This window comes from Delphinapterus leucas, chromosome 9 (genome assembly GCF_059928025.1).
Source record: "Delphinapterus leucas isolate spDelLeu-1000000601 "Yukka" chromosome 9, BTC_Dleu_Yukka2, whole genome shotgun sequence".
Lineage (NCBI taxonomy): Eukaryota > Metazoa > Chordata > Mammalia > Artiodactyla > Monodontidae > Delphinapterus > Delphinapterus leucas.
Window position 1 is genome coordinate 60629100 of NC_143137.1, and position 20700 is coordinate 60649799.

General features: G+C 40.9%; 1 protein-coding gene across 2 annotated transcripts; it reads right to left on the minus strand.

Moving 5' to 3' along the window:
• Positions 1-543: 543 nt before the first annotated feature.
• On the minus strand, positions 544-19681 carry ASNS (asparagine synthetase (glutamine-hydrolyzing)). Of its 2 annotated transcripts, none has more exons than XM_089917040.1 (13): positions 19554-19681; positions 16378-16413; positions 15506-15777; positions 11584-11626; positions 7740-7925; positions 7383-7484; positions 6778-6905; positions 5387-5513; positions 3736-3842; positions 3159-3259; positions 1992-2073; positions 1752-1907; positions 544-895 (listed from the first exon to the last, which is right to left on the minus strand). In XM_089917040.1, the coding sequence occupies exons 3-13, from the start codon at positions 15752-15754 to the stop codon at positions 686-688; spliced, it is 1491 nt and encodes a 496-aa protein (XP_089773166.1). In that variant the 5' UTR covers positions 15755-15777; positions 16378-16413; positions 19554-19681; the 3' UTR covers positions 544-685. The 2 variants fall into 2 exon arrangements, with proteins under 2 accessions (XP_089773166.1, XP_022442375.1); XM_022586667.3 differs by having other exon boundaries at positions 11389-11626.
• Between the last annotated feature and the right edge of the window lie 1019 nt (positions 19682-20700).

Below are 20700 nucleotides of genomic sequence, written 5' to 3' on the forward strand. Positions count from 1 at the left end.
TAAATTCATTAACCTGAGATGTTTGGTTTTAACAGTAATCTTTTGATGTTCTGGACTACCTGGTCTTTGTTGCAAAAACTATATATCCTGGCTCCTCCCTTACCTCTGCGGACCAGTCCCTCAGAACAATCTGAGAGGCTGTCTTCTGGGCTTAAGTAAGTTTTATTTGGCAGATTTTCTGATGACTTAATTCTCAACTTTTAGGCTGTGCAGTATTCAGTCAACATATCTTACAAAATAGAGCTGTCAAAGTCTTACAAAGGACTGACTTCTCCAGATGTAACTAGCCAGCTGTTAGGAATGCAGGAAGAACTAAGGGAGGAGGTCAGAGGAGGACCACACGTAGATGAGGCAAGGCCTGGAAGGAGGCCCTGCTGGCATGAGACCCAAAAGTCCTCTCCAGTAGCTCTGCCAGGAGAGGGCATGTGAGGCTTCCCAAACATCAGACTGTTGCCCCTTTCCTAGCTCACTCTCTTATTGTGATACAGTGAAAGCTGTTCAGTTTCTAGCTACCTCTGATGAGGGGGCTGTATGAATATAAATGACTAGAGCAATGTTTCAGATTTAAGACTTTTATTTTTTCACACCCAAGCAAGCCTGGGCCGTTGACCCTTCCTGCCCCCAAGCCCTCTACCCTTCACAATGAGAAGAAATGTTTGCTTTCACTCCACGGCTCAGGGAATACCTAAGCTTTGGCAGTGGCCTTATAATGGGTCAGAGTGCGGGCGGAAGGGTCAGTGGCGCTAGTCCACCTGGGCATCCAGTAATGAGGCAGCCAGTCGGCGCGGCCCGGGTAGTGGCGTTCAAAGATCTGACGGTAGTAATAGCCTTCTTTCGTTTTGGGAGTATTGACGGCAAATTTTTGGGCTGCGCTTGCCATCGCCGCGTCATCAACCTGCAAGAATAACAAGATAGAAGCGAAATGGTTTTTTAACCAGCATGGAAATACTTGTATTTAATCTGGCTTCACAAAAACAGAAAACAAACAAAAAGAGAAAAGGCATGAATGTATATTGTGTGAGAGACTCTTTGGATCACTTAGAAAATGCTAAAATACCGTAATATACATAGCTGCAGTGACCTTTAAGGAACATTCACATGCATACTTCTTCTAAGTGGTGGCTCTAAGTGTTTGATTCATTTGTGCCTAATAACGTCTGGCACCCAACAGGTGCCCAAAAATGTGTAAGATGAAAGCCAGGGGGCTTCCCTGGTGGCGCACTGGTTAAGAATCCACCTGCCAATGCAGGCCACACGGGCTCAAGCCCTGGTGTGGGAAGATCCCACATGCCGCGCAGCAACTAAGCCAGTGCACCACTACTACCGAGCCCACACTCTAGAGCCCACGTACCACAACTACTGAGCCTGCGTGCTACAACTGAAGCCTGCAGGCCTAGAGCCCGTGCTCTGCAACAAGAGAAGCCACCGCAATGAGAAGCCCGCGCACCGCAACGAAGAATAGCCCCCGCTCACCACAACTAGAGAAAGCCCACGCGCAGCCACGAAGACCCAATGCAGCCAAAAATAAATAAAATAGATAAATTAAAAAAAAAAAGTCAGTGATGACTGGTAAGTCTCCTCTCTCTATTCTAGATGCCACTTTATTCTTACAGAATTCTTTAAAAGAAGTATTGTTTATAGGGCATCTCTCCTGCAGACACAAACATTTAAGTTAAATACAAAATGAACAGTGATTACTCCTCTGCACCCAAATTATCCTATTCCAGAAAATACTTTTAAAGACATGATACCTGATGGTCAATGTATTCCTGTAAAATCCTAAACCAGGAATTCTTAACTGAGGTTATTCCATCACTGAAGGCTTCTTTTGGTCGCCAGAGAATCTCTTTAGGTATCAGATTGGAGTCCTCAAAGGTCTCTCTCAGAAGATGTTTTTCTATCCCGTTCTGACATGAAAACAAAAGGAGTGAAAATTCTAAATATTACCAGTATCAGTGGTTTTTTGACAGTTTTTATCTTGATTCACCCACCTTGGGGATTCTCATATTTGGTGGCAGAGACATGTAATAGGAAGAAAATCGATGATCCAGGAAGGGGACTCTCAGTTCAAGGCTTAAAAAGGAAAAGAAGAAAATCTAAATCAAAATGGATATTTAGTGCCTGTCTGTTTAGATTCAGACTTAGTTTCCTAGGAATTCACTTAGCCTCTAAGTAATGTTAACATTATAAAGTCATTTTTATAATCCTAAGTAACTGCCCTACGCTAATGCATGAATACAAAAGCCTTCATTCAGAGTACATATTACATCATCTAGGGAGTGAAACAAACTACTGGAGAATAATTACTTTTACTTTCCCTTCTGTAAACTATTAAATAACTCAAAAATCAGAAAAAGAATGAGTGACCTGATCATTAAGAACGTACTTTGCCTGGACTTTTCTGACTCACAATTTTTTCTCTCGTCCTATTAAAAACTGTAATGCTGATCTGCGGTTATTACCCTATCTGCTTGTCCTAACCAGAGTCCCCAGGATTCAAGAAACAGATGATGTGGCCTTTGATGAAACACTGTGGAATGCTGGTTTATACTGAATGTAAGTTATTCATCAGTTAGTAGTACAAATGTCTGAACTCAGTTCATTCCCCAACCTCATATTATTTTCTAATCTAAGTGTGATTTGGCAGAAGCAACTAAAAGAGTTGATATTGGTTGTTTATCACGTACAGTAAGAGTCTTCAATTCTCCAGCATGACCAGCTTTAAAAAGTGAAAACTTTAGCCAACTTTAAGCTAATCAAATCTCTTGCATCTTCGCTTCCCTCTCCCCACACATGGTCCCCACAGCATCAAACTGGCATGGCAGGCGCTCAACGCTCACAACATGAAGGTGTATAATCTTTACTTCTCTTAAAAAAAAAAAAAGCTGCAAGTGCCTTCCATCTCAGTTGCCCAGAAGTGGGCAAGATGTTGTGCTTTCAAGATGGGAACTCCATCTCAAACCGCCTATCCATGTCCTCTCACCATGACAACAGCACTCTGATTCAGCCTAATCCTTTTGCACTAAGAGACAAGCTTCATTTTCTCTATAGAAGGCATACTTTGCAACATATACTAACTGGAAAGAAAGAAATCGACCACTGAGCCTTTTGTTTTTTGAGGTTATTTTTACAATTGCTTCCTAAAATACCACGTTTACCCATGGGCAGCAGTAGTTCGATCTGCTCGGAGAACATCAAACAAATACAGTTCCTTCAGAAGCCGCTCACTCTCCTCCTCGGCCTTCTCAGGGGAAGGAGCCTATTTTGCAAACAGAGCTGAAGTTACAAATACACCCACAAGCTTTGCTTCTGGCACATGAAACAGTTTTTATATCTTACTCGTACACGTAACTCCAATTCTAAAGGTGGGTAAGACAAAAAGCCAAACAGAGCTTAGGGAAGGGAGTAAATGCTTGATAAAACGTACCTTCCCTCACACCAAGACTGCTAGTGCTAGAACAAATAAAATGACATGCTGTACGACAGCCATAAGACCATAGGAGACTAAGAACAGAAACATGATTCTTAGGCTTAACTAGTTCAAAAAAAGATATTATCTGACACTATTAAGACTTCTTTCTCTCCCCCAAAATACAGACACTATCAGATTTCCTGATATGCCTCACAAGATATTCAAAGTGTTACTGTTATACCAAAAACGATAGAAAATAGGTAAATAATAATTCATACTTTTCTTCCCCTAGGATCAATATCCCTCCATTTGAGAATGCTTACCTTGTGAAAATATATGTAACCCTGTGTAAGTTCATCTGAACCTTCTCCAGAGAAGATCACTACGCTATCCGTGTTCTTCCGAATGTACTTTGAAATTAAGTACATACCTTAAAAAAGAGACAGAAATTATTGTTAATGTCCACATAACCCTCTACCAAAAATGCCTTTTATTTGATTTCTGGAAATGACTGCAAGCTTTGCTATCAGACTAGACTCTCTGTTAATATAGTATGCAAAAACAATACCTTTATATGGTACCTATCTTTTTATGTATGTAATCCAAAAATTGCACTGTTGTGATGAAACAACCCAAAACCCTTCCACAATTTTATATATAGGTTTTAAAATATTACTGCTTTCAGACCAAGAATGTCTATCTGAAAATTTTGCTAAACAATGTTAAAAATGCTAAAACATTTTGCTGAACAATGACTCAAATATCTTAAATGTGATAACTTTCACACCAGTATCACTATAAAAAAATTAAAAGTTAAGGCTTTGGTATCTTAATGTTTATTCGGGGCTTTTTTTCTGATACTTACTCCCCATTCAGCATATGTCAAATACAGTTAAGAATATTGCATCATTAAAAGATGCTGGTTGGGGCTTCCCTGGTGGCGCAGTGGTTGAGAGTCCGCCTGCCGAGGCGGGGGACATGGGTTCGTGCCCTGGTCCGGGAAGGTCCCACATGCCGCGGAGCGGCTGGGCCCGTGAGCCATGGCTGCTGAGCCTGTGCGTCCGGAGCCTGTGCTCCGCAACAGGAGAGGCCACAACAGTGAGAGGCCCGCGGTTGGTCCCTGCTCCACATCCCTGTAAACCAGTATCTGTTCTTAACTGTTTTTTCATTATCACCTCCCTAGGGATACTTTTTAGACCTTTTTCCCTAATCTCCTTCACCAATGAAATATCAGTACCAGAAATACCGTATTTCTGCTGATGTACTGTGGCCCTTTGGAAGGCCAGAAACCACTGTAATACCTAAGGTTTTTTTGCCCTTCAAGAACTAATTTTTGCTTCCTTGGGAGAGACAGCACCTCTGTACTATTACTGCAAAGTTTAGAGCATGAGGGTGCAGACCCTAAACTTTGCAATGGAGTCCTGTCAGATTCAGCATCCCTTAAGAGAGGCATATCTAAGCCAGTAGCATTTTAGAGGCTCAGCAAAATTAGATCAGTCTGATTGGGAGTATGCTTCTAATCTCAGTGTGTATCCACAGGGTAAAACTAGTATTTCTTGCTGCACAATATGTTACTGATAAGTCGTATGATGGAATATTTACCAAAATATATCTAAAACGAGCATTCCTTACAGAAATTAGTTACAACGTAGACCTATTTCCCTATACAGCCCAAGAAACTTTTATACAGAGAAACTGGGGTAAAGGTGGTGCAAAACATATGTATCTACTTTTTGGAGAAATATATATAGTGATACCATAAATGTGGAAGTGTAACTATGTATTTACTGTTCCTCTCCAAGAGAGATTTCAGGAATTCTTAAATGGCCTTGTCTTCAACAATTGCTGACACAGGAATTTTACCTGTGTTCATTCTTGAGTACTGTTTTTTTAAACAACTGCTTGAAACAGGACTGTTTAATCCTTACACCTTTTCAGTATTAAAAATCTTTTTGGGATCATAAAATACCTTACCTACTGAAGCACGGACTGTTGTAATATCGTAAGTTTCCAAGGAAAATATGACTTCATCCAGGACCTGAATGCCTTCCTCAGAGTTAAAGAGGACTTCATGGTGTTCGCTGCCAATATGATTTGCCACCTGATTATACAAAGAAATACCCACAGGCTTGTGTTTTAAAGGACTACTCTTGAAAATGAAGCGGGACTGTAGTTCACAACACATTATGAATTAACAAGGGTGTTAAACAAACAAGACAAACTAAGCGGAAATGATTCCGTAGGCCACCACAATAAGGGGAAATGATTCTCTAGGCCACTGAATACAAGCCCCACCTAGTCAGGCTCCCTTGCCTCCCCCAGTGTCTGCCCTCCACTGACCACCGAGAGGTAGAGCTCCCAGCCACTCTTCCCACGCCAAGACTTCACCCGAACAAGCATGCCTCCCACTCCCCCTCACACTGATTTTACCTCCTTTTGGCCCTCCTGCAATGCCTAATTTTACATCCAGGATGTTATTCCTAAATTAAATGGCCCCTCCCCTCATTCTGTTTCCTTTGGCTATTGTGGATTCATTTAGCATTGGTCAGCTTGCTTTGGGACCACCTGCTTGCTCCTTCTCAGCCATTCTATGCAAGTTTCTCCAAAGCGGGAACGAGGTCTCCCGCACACTGAATGTGTACAAGGTCCCCTCTGCCCACAGCCCTAAACACAGTACTTTATAAAAAAAAAAGAAAAGAAAAGTAAAAAGAATAGCTAACAGTCTCTAAGTACTCATACACACTAGGTTATATCCTACACACTTATATTAAGTATTATGTAATTTTCACCTCAAAACTATCCCATGGTAGATACTATTATTTCCATTGCGTAAGTGAGGAATTGTGTGGTAGAAGTAGGATTTGAAACCAGCAGTCAGGCTCTAACGCCTATAGCCTGAACCACTATACCATGCCCTAACTCTCAAAAGGGCGGAATTATCAGAGGGTCTTTGTGAGGACTGCATGGGTCGTGATAGATAAAAGTGCCCAGAGGGGCTTCCCTAGTGGCGCAGTGGTTGAGAGTCCACCTGCCAATGCCAGGGACACGGGTTCGTGCCCTGGTCCGGGAAGATCCCACATGCCGCAGAGCGGCTGGGCCCGTGAGCCATGGCCGCTGAGCCTGCGCGTCTGGAGCCTGTGCTCCGCAACGGGAGAGGCCACAACAGTGAGAGGCCCGTGTACCGCAAAAAAAAAAAGTGCCCAGAGTACAGTGTTCAACATAGTTGATATTCAACAGGCATTTCATTCCATTTTAATATATTTAATTCAAAACAATTATCTAAGTCAATGCAGCAGCAAAGTATAGAACCATCAATTACGAACAAGTCTGTCTTAACTACATAACAGACAAAGACAGTGTCTTACCTTTCTAGCAGCTAGTAAATCGGGACTGTCTTCCATGCCAATCGCAAACGTCTGGAGAGGATACTGTACTTGGGCCTCTTTTAGCTGCTTCAACAGGATGGCAGCAACCAAACTGGAATCCAAGCCACCTATGAGCAAGACAAGTGGTTATGGGCCTTACATAAGACAGGGACAGATATGATTTACATTCCTATTAAGCACTAAGATTAGAGTTTTACCATTTAAAATCCCCAAGTTTTATAAATTGAAAATCAACTTGAATAAGAAAAATCTAACATTTAACCTGTGATAATGGTAACAGTATTTGAATTGGTTGAAAACCACTACACACATTCTAGGACTCGAATCAAGATGGTGGAGTAGGAGGACATGGAACATTCTAAAGAATGTTTACTAGCTCACTCGTGCCAATATAATTATAGTATCACTTTAATTTGCTACATTATTATTAAAATATTGAAAGCAACTTACAGAAAACTTTTTCATCCTATAATGGAGGAAAGATTAAATCATATAGTATTTTATAGTCAAAACCTCCAGGATAGCTATAAATCATTTAACTTAAATATGCACTAAATACAATTAGGTTTTTAAACTGACTTCACCTGATAAAAGGCAGCCAATCCTTCTGTCCGTCATCAAACGTTTCTTAATGGCATTGTCAAAAAGGATTCGGAGGTTGTTCTTCACAGTTTCTATCTCAAAACCTATTAACACATAAAGGAAATTAAATAGCTGTGGAAAAGCCTGGGCTGAATTATTTACTGAAATGGGCACACAGTCATCTACCTCTATCATGATGGCATTTGCTCAACAGTGAAGTTGGCCACATTGCAATGTGTCACCTCCAAATTAAAAAGGAAACAGATTTTCGAACTTACATCATTCCAGTGATGTGAGAGTACAGTTTTCCTTTGGGGGAGAGAGGTGGGGAACAGGTGGGTGGGCTTCTGCTTTCTTACCTGGGAAGAGTTTCTCCACGCTGTCATACAGGGCATGCAGAGGCTCATCTCTACAGTTATGATATTTAACCATTTCCACCGATGCTACTTTGCCATTTGGCTTTAAATCCAAAACTTCATAGTGTCCTGGGAGAAAAGGCTCCACTTTTAAAAAAGGAGTCATGGAGTGCTTCAAGCTAATGAGACCTACATATTCAAAAAGATAAATTTATTCATATGAGGATAATACTTTACAGTAACTTTCATGATTAGTTAATATCCTCTAACTTCCTATTTATCGTCCCTCTTTAATACAAATACGTGTCCATTACATAAGCAAAACTGGAAAAATATAACCACTCAAAACCCTACCATCTACTTACTAGAAAGGTAATAGTACAGAGATGCACAGCAAAATTACACTGGTTTATAGTAATTCAAGGCAATAGGAAAATCTTCAGTGTTCAATTTCTTCTCCCTAGCTGGAATTTCTGATTTTAAAAAATCTATTTTCTTCACTAAAGCAAACAAATACAAGAAAAGATACATTTATTAAGCAAAGAGAATGACTTGAAACTTAATTTTATGATATCCTGGTAGTCACTTGTCATCACTGAGGTATCTTAAGAAAATAGCTGTGGTTCCCAGTCTTTTAACAGGCAAAATGATCCACCATTACGTACTTTAAACTCAGATATTAAGAAATCAAACATCTATCCCTTATGTAGCTATTATATACTGTGTGTGAGTTAAACATTATAATTTAAATTCCCTCAATAAGTTCTCACAGGAAGTAACCCACTTGACTTCACCATGATCTGTGATTAAAAAAGAAAAATCAGGGGCTTCCCTGGTGGCGCAGTGGTTGAGAGTCCGCCTGCCGATGCAGGGGGACACGGGTTCATGCCCCGGTCCGGGAAGATCCCACATGCCGCGGAGCGGCTGGGCCCATGAGCCATGGCCGCTGAGCCTGCGAGTCCGGAGCCTGTGCTCCACAATGGGAGAGGCCACAACGGTAAGAGGCCCACATACCGCAAAAAAAAAAAAGAAAAGAAAAATCAGTGGTTTATTATAAACAGTAAGCCTATCTACACAGAATACTTATTATGATTTATAATTTGAGTTTGTTGACCCAGGAATCTACTGTGTAGTGTGGAATTCAAACAGCAGACAAGCCCCAGATCCTATCACCAGCTAGCAGACCTCAAGCTAGCCACACAGCTCCCGTAGGGGGAGAAGCAGTTACAAGATTTTAAGCAGGGAGCACCATGACCAAATGAGTTTTTGATAGGCTATTCTAAAAGCACTGAGAAAGGAAAACTGTTGCAGTACAGTATTCTAGATGAGATCATGTTGTTTAGAAAAGGGCAGTGTTAAGGATGTAAGAAAATCACAAGTCAAGAAATTTCAGAGGGTAAATTGTAGTGAGACCGTAATTCCATATCAAGGTTTTGGAGACACAGTGGAAGTATGGAGTCTGCTTTTCCCTTGTGTTCTCTTTGCTGGGCTTCCCTAACAGCACTTTCGGTAAATAACATATATACTTCTTTGCCATACGATCACAGTAAGTGATTTAAGGAATGAGGCAAAAAGGCAGACGGGCAGGTAGACCAGATTTTAAGATGTCATTCTATCTAGCTAGGAGATAAAAGATGAATGCCTTCCTCAACTTTGTAAGAAATGCTAAATATGATTTATAAGTATTTTATTCCATTCTGTGGGTTGTCTTTTCACTTTCTTGATGGTGTCCTTTGAAGTACAAGAATGTTTACTTCTGATGAAATCCAATTTATTTTTTTGTTGCTTGTGCTTTCGGGGTCATATCTAAGAAATCTCTGCAAAATCCAAGGTCATGAAGATTTAGCCATATATTTTCTTCTAAGAGATTTATAGTTTTAGTGTTTACATTTAGGAGTTTGACCCACTTTAATTTTTATGTATGGTGTGAGGTAAAGGTTTAATAACTTCATTTTTTTGCATGTGTGTGTCCAGTTGTCCCAGCACCATTTGTTGAAAAGACTATTCTTCGCCCATTGAATGGTCTTGGAACCCTTGATGAAAATCTGTTGACTGCAGATGTATGGATTCACTTCTGGACTCTTAGTTCGATTCCACTGGTCTATATGTCTGTCCTGCCAGTACCACACTGTCCTGATTACCGTTATTTTGTAGTACGTTTTGAAGTCAGGAAGTGAGAATCCTCCTACTTTATTCTTTCTCAAGATTGTTTTGGTTATTGTGAGTCCTTTGCCATTCCCTATGAATTTCAGAGTCAGCTTGCCAATTTTTACGAAGAAATCACCTGGGATTCTGACAGAGGTCATGCTGAATCTGTAGATTCATTGGGAGAGTCTGTGCCAACTTAACAATGTTAAGTCTTCGATCCATGATCATTGTATGCTTTCCAATTTATTTAGATCTTCTTTCATTTCTTTCAACAATGTTTTATAGTTTTCAACATACAGTTTTGCACTGCTTTTGTTAGATTTATTCTCAAGTATTTTATTCTTTTTGACACTATTTGTAAACACAGAGTAAACCACGTGACCCAGCAAGTCCACTCCTAGGTATACACCGAAGAGAAATGAAAACACAAAAACTTGTACACAAATATGTAGAGAAGCATTATTCATAAGAGCCAATTGTCCATCAACTGACAAAAGGATTAACAGTGGATAAACAGAATGTGGTATATCCATGTAATGAAGTATCTTTTGTCCATAAAAAGTAAATACTGATACATGTTACAACATAGGCAGACCTCGGAAACATTATGCCAAGTGACAGAAGCCAGTAACAAAAGACCACATATGGTATGACTCCGTTCATATGGAATGCCCAGAATAGGGAAATCCACATAGACTGAAAGCAGATTGGCAGTTGGCTGGGACTTGGGGGGGAGAGGGGGTAGAGGAGGTAGTTGGGGACAGGAAGTTTAATGGCTGATGGATATGGAGTGATGGGGAGTGACAGCTCAAGAGTACTAGGTTTATTTTTATTTTTTTGGCTGCATTGCAAGACTTGTGGGATCTCAGTTCCCCTGACCAGGAATCGAACCGGGGCCCTCAGCAGTGAAAGCGCAGAGTCCTAACCACTGGATCGCCAGGGATTTCCCTACGGGGTTTATTTTTGAGGTGATAAAAAATTTCTAAAATTGACCGAAGCATTGGTTGCAGATATCTATGAACATACTAAAAACCACTGAATTGTACACTTTAAATGGAAGAATTGTATGGCATGTAAATTATACACCAATAAAGCTGTTTAAAAAATGCTAAATTATAATGAGTCTGTGTGATAGCCATGGCACAGTACCACAGTGCAATAACTGCAGGGCCGGCCAACCCTACCATTACAATGTGACATAGGAAAACTTGAAAATACATATGGGATCAGACCAGACGCAGAGCCTATCAGCACGACAAAAATTAAATGACTTTACTACAGACTTATCCTCTAAGGTTTACAGAATTTAAGTGCTAAAAGGAGAGTCCAACTCCTTGGCTTTATAAAGAAAAGCTCAGAAAGTCCATGACTCACATAGTCACTTGTAAAAAATCTGGGTTGCCCCATTTGTAAATATGCATTGGATTAGATTTATAAATATTATTTAAAAGAAAACACAGAATCAGGACAGTAATGAAAATCTACAGTAAAATTCTATCATTACCTTTAGCTTCTGAACACACGGCCAAAAATCCATCTTCTGTCACGGCTTTAAACAAAGGTCTGACTCCATAGGTATCTCTGCCCAAGAATATTTTCTTATTGGCAGTATCCAGTAAAATAAATGCAAATACCCCATCCAACATACAAACTGTTTGCTCAATTCCTCCTTTGTCATAAAGATGAAGGATTATCTCACCATCCACTTTGGTCTGGTATTCAAATTCAAAATGGTGTTGCAGCTTAAGGAAACAATAGCAAAACAAAAATGTTAGAATCCTTGTGCATTCACTAATTTTTTTTTATTGCAAAGTTGCTTCAGTATTTTTGTGCTTTATAATTTCATGCACGTTAGTGATTTAAAAGAATCATGGCATTATAAAAATATAGCCTGTTTGAACTCAGAATCATACAAATTCTTTATAACATAAAGCTAAGCCTGTGAAAATTTTAGTTGCATTCTGATAACCAGAATACAGACGCAATGTACCTCTGTATTCCGTGGAGGGATGGAAATGTATATTATATACATACTGTGTATGTAATACACGTGTATTTACATAAATATGTTAAGCAAATAGATTGCCAGGTGTCATGGACACTAAAAATGTGTCTTCTTCAACTGTGAGATTTTGGTTTGGGAATATAGTATCAGCTGAGCTTCTTCAAGTTCAGCCTCACAGACTTCCTATGAAAATAGAAAGTGAAAGGACAAACACATTTGGCACTATTCCCTGACAAATAAATGATTCCATCACAATGGTGGAGACAAATGGTCCAACACAGAGCTGCTGGTCCTGGGGAGGACTATAGCATCCCATCCTTCCACCACTGCAGAGGCATTAAAGCTACTTCTCAGTGATGGACAAAATGATGCTGGAGCTTTATTCATCCACATCCCCCAGTGGAACAGCAAAGAGACCATCATTCCCACTGCATGTAGAGGGGGTTCAATTAAGTTAGGCCCAAACTCCGTGGCTCTCCCTCACCAATGGCAAACTGTGAGGGTGAAAACTTCTTGGTATGTTCCTCTTTGTACTTACTCATATTTTTGGCTGATAATAGAGAGGAGGTTCACAAAAACAAGTTGAAATGCTGGGTACATCTGAACATTTAAAACATGTTTTTAAATTTCAAAAAGTAAGTCTCTATGTTTATATGTGTATGACCTGTAAAGAGCATGCTTCACAACCATGCTCACTCTATAGATTTGTGAACCTTTTGTCCATAAGCACGGAACTGTACAAAAACGGGCTTTGGCCGCTTCCAATAACTACAAAGCCACCTCCTGGTCACCTCTCCTTGCTCTGAGAGACTGTCAGCGATGATCTCTGTCGCTAGGAGGCAGTGTTTGGAAGGGGTCTTCTGCTGACCCTTCTGGGCTTAAGTACCTGCAGGATAAATGAGCCTAAAGCATTGGATGATTTCAGCAAGCAACAGCTTCCAAATCTATACTCCACCACCACATCATCATCATGGCTCTTTGGCCTAAAGTTTACAGGTAACTTACTGGTTAATGATTCACGTGTATACTTCCCACCCTCCTGAAGCCACACTTAGCTTAAAGCCCCCATATTCTGCCATCACGAAGAAATCACACTGCCATTTGACTTGCTGGCTGTAGGCCTCTGATGCCCCCTGCAGGGAGGGGGCCTCCTCTTTGCCCAACCTTCACTCGTATTCCTCCTCTCCTTGACCAGTCTCCCTCCACTCCCAACTGCTGGCTGGATTTTAGTAGTAAATTCTATTTTCACCAAAAAAGGGGGACCTTTGAAGCTTATGTTGCAGAATTCTTTATATAAGCCTGAAATGTCAATTCTACTCTTTAGACAGATTTTAGCTGCTCACACTAGATAATCTGAATGATTGGCAGAAGCAATGGAACTTCTCTGCTTCTGAAAATACAACATATTTGGCTAATTTAGAAAAGAAATATTTTCAAAATATTTAACAAAATACACAAAAGCAGCTATGTTGTTCAAGTAAAACATGGCATTTCCTACCTAATTTAAGGTGAAAGTCAGGATGCTACTGCCATAATACAAACTTAGCATTCTCACGTATATGGTACCAACTTGGCTTTATAAGGAAGTTTTAACTGCCCCCTCCTCTGTTCCCACTAGCTTGAAACTCCCTTACCTTTCCTGTTCCATTTCACCTCCAATCACCTATAAAAATGATGTCTGATGTATAGTAGGCCCTTATTAAATATATGAAAGGAATATGCTGAATAACTATAACGACTCTTCAAATGAAAAGCCTATTCTTGAGTGTTCCTATAAGCCGACAACAAACAAAGACTAAAGCTATTATTCAGAGATAAAAATGGCCAGAGGGTGACTAGAATATAAATCCCTACTCATGAATGATAGACATATATCAAGAAGTCTCAAAAAGTACCGAGAAAAATCACAACCAAATGTATGACCCTTGAATGAAATCTGGCTCAAAACCAAAAAACAGCTATAAATATATTCGTGGAACACCTGGGAAATATTAATATGAACTGGATATTAGAGGGTATTATGGATTCTTAGGTATAATAATAGTATTGGTGTTAGGTAGAAGAATGCCCTTATTCTTAGCAGACAAATGCTTACATATTTAGGAGTAAAGTGTTATAATATCTGCAGTATACTCTAAAATGATTAAGCCCAAAATTGAATGTGTGTGTATACAGACAGAGAGATAAAGCAAAAAAGGCAAAACATTAACAATTATTCCATCCAGATGCTCAATGTTCTGTTCTTTTTTTGTAAATTTGAGATGTTCAAAATTAAAAGTTGGGGTGGAGAGTGACAAAAAAAAATAACTTGCAAATTTTAGATTAAAAAATTTCTTATGAAACACCAGCCGAACAATTCCAGATTGCAAGGCTCTTAGTAAATCTGGCTTCCTCGGGTTAGAATTTCCAAACCTTCACTACTCTCATCCTAAGAGTATGCTTTCACCAGATTAAAAAGCTGTTCCAGGGCTTCCCTGGTGGCGCAGTGGTTGAGAGTCCGCCTGCCGATGCAGGGGACACGGGTTCGTGCCCCGGTCCGGGAAGATCCCACATGCCGCGGACCGGCTGGGCCTGTGAGCCATGGCCGCTGAGCCTGCGCGTCCAGAGCCTGTGCTCCACAACGGGAGAGGCCACAACATTGAGAGGCCCACGTACCGCAAAAAAAAAAAAAAAAAGCTGTTCCAATTTTAGTGCTGCCGAAAGTCTTACTTCTTGCACTCCACTGCATCTGGCTACCTGTCTATCCTTTGCCTGATTAATTATGCAACAGCAACATCTTAAGGGCAGCATTAAATATAAGTTACAAATGTGATCACCCACAAACTATTAAATTCTATCCCTGCCTTGAAATCTTCAAATCTCACTGCTCTCAGAATTATATTCTACCTCCTTACCAAGTCCTCCTTGCTCTGGTCCTCCCCAGTTCCACCTGGCCCTTGTTCACTTATGACAATCTCAGGGTTCTAAGCATGGCTATTCCCTCTGCACGAAAATGCCCTTCCCAGCCCTGCTAGCTAATCCTTGTCCATTCAAGTCTGAGTTGAAGTGTCAATTCCTCAAGAGGCTTTCTCTGACCACCTATACTGAAACTGGATCTCCCATATCCATGAGCTCCATATTCATTTTTTCAGAATGCCTAGTATATGTACAATGATTCTAAGAGTTAAAAACCTGAAGTGTAATCCTTTTTCTTTTTTTTTTTTTTTTTTTTGCGGTACACGGGCCTCACTGTTGTGGCCTCTCCCGTCACAGAGCACAGGCTCCGGATGTGCAGGCTCAGCAGCCATGGCTCACAGGCCCAGCCGCTCTGCGGCATGTGGGACCTTCCCAGACAGGGGCACGAACCCGTGTCCCCCGCATCGGCAGGCGGACTCCCAACCACTGCGCCACCAGGGAAGCCCTGTAATCCTTTTTATCATTTTGTTTGTGTGTGTGACCAAGTCATTTCACCTCTTTGTGCATTGGTGCCCTGTCTCTCTATATATAATTGGAGCAAATGAGAATGAACATGGAAAGTGTTTGAAAGCAAAAAGCATTATACAAAATAAAATTATTATAACCAACTAGCTCTGAGGCTTAATCACATCCAGATAGCTTCTGGTTTTATTCTGTTTACCTTCTTGTGGTTGTAGATCTCACCGTTGTAACACAGCCACAAGTAAGGATATTTCTTCACTCGAATTGGCTGCATTCCAAACAGCTGGTCAACCACTGCCAAACGGTGAAATCCAAAGCAGCAGTTGGTATATCCATTGACATTCTCAAAACGAAATGCATCTGGACCTCTGTGTGCAATCTTCATAGCACTCAGACACTGAACAGAAAGGCAGTCGTCACTGCCAAAGAGGGCCCAAATGCCACACATGGTGCAATGGAGCTATGGGCTCTCTATGGAGAGAAAAACAGACAAATTAAATATTCAATATCCAATCCAATTCTGTATTCAATCTTGATTGCCCAAACTTGCATAAGCCACTTCAAAGACTGAAATATAAATTATCTTATCTACAGCAATTTTCCAGTAGGTTGGCAGGCACACAGGGACAGAGAATGATTTAATTTACTTACAAGTATTCAGGAAAGATGGATGACCTTAACATCCAGCCAGCTATAGCAGCTTAGCCCCCAGTCAAAGGCTGCATCCCTCTCACATTAGGATTTGGTCAGCTAGAGCTAGCAGTGTTCAGGCCACATTCTGTTTTGTATCCTAGGTTTACACCCAAGATACAGATACACATGCAGGCTGGCTCCATCCTTGCCAGAGATCCCATCCCCACTCTCTCCATCCCAGAATCCCAAAAGCCCTGAAAAATCCAAGAGATGCTCCAGATTACTACAGTCGCCTCTTGTGTCTCCTTGACAATTAAATGCCGGCTTTATACCTGTACTAATAGATGTATAGTGGGTAGAAAAGATGATCATACATACTGCCTAAGTGTAACATTAAGATACACAGCTATTATAAACATTTCACTACTTCTAGCTTACCTCCAAGTGACTTATTCAAACACAATCAGAGAAGTTCTAAAAAGAAAAGAGAAAGCAATATTATCTGATATCTTAGTTTAATAACAACAAAAAAATTTAAGTTGACAGAGATACAAAATGTTCACCATCAAAATGTCCTAAAAGACAAAAAAGTTAAACATTTTTGTCTCAAAGCTACCTTGGTGAGTAAGAAAGCAAAGTAGGTGGGACATACACACCAGTATCTCAGAAAAACAATTTGGCTATTCCCTGTAGGCCAAGAAGCAAATAAGTTACTTCCTACAAATGTTAATTACTTTGCAATTCAAATTCAATTCTCAACTGTGAAATAAACAGCAGTTTTAGTTGAATGCTGTCAGCTCAAAACAGTTACTTTACCTAAATATCTATAACTTGCAAACTATTTTGGTATTTTTTTTAAATGGAAATTTGCAGCAAATGCCTAGATAAAAGGCATCAAGAAAAAATATAAATATTCAAGTTGCATCAATCACTTGGAACAATCCTCTGAAGACATTTCATTTGTATTTAAATGAACCAAAGCCTTATTTGGAGCTTTTATGAGACCAGATCCAATTAATGGAAAATGGTATTAACTAACACAACTCAGAAATGAAGTATCACATGTCCTATGCAGCCCCTCCCATGCATTTGGCCGAATAGCCCATAATCAGATACAGGAACATCTCTGAGATATTGTCAGTTTGGTTCCAGACCACTGCAATAAAGCAAGTCACATGAATTTTTTGGTTTCCCAGTGCATATAAAAGTTATGTTTACACTATACTGTAGTCTATTAGGTGTGCAAAAGCATGATGTCTAGCAATGTACATACTTTAATTTAAAAATGCTTTATTGCTAAAAAATGCTAACCATCATCTGAGTCTTCAGCAAGTAGTAATCTTTTTGCAGTGGAAACATCAAAGATCACTGATCACAGATCGCTAAAGTTTCAAGTTACAAAAATGTGACAGACAGGAAGTGAGCAAATGAGCAAATGCTGTTGGAAAAATGACACCTATGCAGAGTTGTCACAAACCTTAAATTTGTTAAAAAAAAAAAAAAAGCAGTACCTGCAAAGCTAGGTACGCTTGGATTTACTTCGAGATTTACTGGGAAAATTCACTGAGGTTTAAGTGAGGTGACTATTAATAAGCCATCTACTTTTGACTCTAGAAAAATGGGCTGGGAAAGTGCTCTGAAATCATGTGCGGTGATTAGTCAGTCATTTACCTAAGTCTTCCTAATGCTGCTTAGTGAATCCCATTAAGCATGCTACAGAAACTCAGTAAGCACTAAATTGGAGGGGAAACAGGGGCGACAAATGATTGCAAAGCACACTTATTTCTCCAGTAGGAAAAGCAAATTAAAACTATCACCTATTGTTTTTATTGGAAACAGTCTTACTTGCAAACATCCTACTTGGCAGCGCTTTTTCCTACTGCTGTTACCTGTTCCCAGTAATTTTCCATATTTCCTCATAAATGTCTACAGCAGTGCTGTCCAATTGAAATGTGAGCCACATGCGTAATGTTAAATATACTAGTAGCGCCATTAAAAAAGTAAAAAGGCAAAAGCGTAATAAAAATTTTTTTAAAAAGTGAAATTTCAAATAGATTTTAACACAATGTACTGAAAATAGTATTATGTCAAGACGTAATTAGTACAAAAATATTAACAAGATATTTTACATTGCTTTTTTCTATTAAATCATCAACACTTTAAGCACATTTCAATTCGGATTAGCCAGCACTTCACGTTCTCAACAGTCACATGTGGCTAGTGGTTACTGAATTGGACAGTGTTGTTTCAGAGCACTTTATTTCTTAAACCAATACTTAAAAGCAAAGTGATATGGTGAAGTTTAAGATTTCAGCAACTAACTCCTGCACAGGTTCAAGACCTAAATTACTTTTTTTTTTTTTAATAGATCTTTACTGGAGTATAATTGCTTCACAATACTGTGTTAGTTTCTGTTGCACAACAAAGCGAATCAGCCACGTGCATATGCATGTCCCCATATCCCCTCCCTCTTAAGCCTCCCTCCCATCCTCCCAATCCCACCCCTCTAGGTCATCGCAAAGCACCGGGCTGATTTCCCTGTGCTATGCTGCTGCTTCCCACCAGCCAACTATTTTACATTCCGTAGTGTATATGCCGATGCTACTCTCACTTCACCCCATCTTTGCCCTCCCATCCCATGTCCTCCAGTCCATTTTTTATGTCTACCTCTACTATTTACCATAGCCAGGACGTGGAACCAACCTAAATGTCCATCGACAGATGAATGGATAAAGAAGATGTGGCACATAGATACAATGGAATATTACTAAGCCATAAATTACTTTTAATTAATCTTACAATAATGAGATCAATCAATGAAAAAGTTGAGTTACCAGTGCTTTTAAATTATTTATCAAGCACCCCGGGCAATAGATGGTAAAGAAATAATGTAGGCCACAGGCTGAGGAAAAACACTGTCCCTTCATTAAAATAATAACATTAATCTGAAACTAGCCCTATAAAATAGATATCCATTGAGAAAAGGCATGCCCGTTTCTTTTGCCTTTTCCCATACTGCGCCGCCTGTCGTGCCCAGATCTCTTCTGGGCAGGATTTGCTCAGCAAGTCACTTGTTGAGTCTTGCAGTCTACACAGATGGGGGTAGGGGTAACTAGGTGAAGGGGTGGAGGTTGCCGGAGGTGAGGGGGTATCCTCCGAGGCCTTAACAGACAGCCCTGCAGACCCTCCCTCTCGGACCAGGACCTAGCGACCGCGTCGCCCCATGACTCGCGACTGCACTCGGGCCGCGTGCATCCTCCAGCCCATCGGAGCGGGTCCCCTGAAATGCGAAAACTTCCGCAGGCTTCGACACAATATAATACAAAATAATGAAATTTAAAATGGCCAACTTAAACCGCCGCCGCCTTCTCTCCAAAGCGGCAGGGCCTTGGCTCTGCGGGTCACTAGGTCCCTCCCTCCGGGACCACAGCGGAGGTCTTCCCAGGGACGCAACAATCGGCCCCGCCCCCTTTGCTCCGCAGCAGCCGCAGACGCCGGGATCCGCGTCTGCCCTCCCGTCGGGCAGGCCGGGCTGCTGCGCATCCTCCTCCCTCTCCCGGGGCAGCCCCACGGCACGCTGGGAGAGCGCTGCGACCCCCGGCTGCCCGGCCTACCTGGGCTCCAGCGGGGTGGGCGGGCAGGCGAGCGTGAAGTGAGCAGGCTGCGACTTGCAGGCTGAGGACCTCCCCTCACCTCTCACTTTATAACCGTCTGGCTCCTGTAATGCGTGCAGGAGGTTTCATCACGTCTGGGAGGGCCAACCAGCGCGCAGAGGCGTGGCCCGCAGGGCGTGAAGGCGCTAGCCCGGCCAGGACTGGATGCGGAGCGAGGGAGGCGGAGGAACTGCTGTTTCTTGCTTCTTAAAGTGTTAGTGCACCTGCTGAGGGAGAGCCTCAGAGGCCTGGCCAGGTGCCCCATTGACACCTAGGATTACCTTACCTGCTGTTCTGACAATTCATTAATCTTCCGCACTTGTTTTGTTCTTAGGGATACCATCAGCAACTGAATGCCGTATCCCCTCTGCAGCAGATCTCCCTCATGTCTTTGTGAAGTCTTTAGAAGTGCTTTATCCTCCTTATTACTAAGAGAGCATCTTAGCTGTGGATACGCATATATTTGCTAAATTAATAAATAGTGAGACAGATGGGAATAGCTGGATGGGTCTCCACCTTTTATTTTATTTTTAATTTATTTTTTGGGGCATGAAACTCCTACATCTTTATTTTTTTAACATATTTATTGGAGTATGATTGCTTTACAATGGTGTGTTAGTTTCTGCTTTATAAAAAAGTGAATCAGCTATACGTATACATATATCCCCATATCCCCTCCCTCTTGCGTCTCCCTCCCACTCCCCATCCCTATCCCTCTAGTCCACTTTTTATTAAATGCAAATTCGATTTCATTATGTTCTTCTACCTCAGGCGGAGTTAAATTTCTCCTTCCTCTGGACTTACAGCACAGTGTAATTGTATTTTGTGACGGATCATCATCAGAGTTCTGATGTGGTTGTACTGGCTCTCAACCAGACGGTCACCTTGTTGATTGTGTCGACCTCTTCACCTTTTGGGTCTCAGGATCGGCTCAGTGGATTCATGTATTCAGTTCAATTCGATTACTCATTACATTTGGTCGTTGACAAATTTCACTTTCAGGAAAGGACTGAGTTCCATTCCAGTCTGAATTTTATGACTACTCATATGACCATGAGATATGTCCTATAACCTCTTTACATTTACATCTTTAAAATAAGCAAGTTAG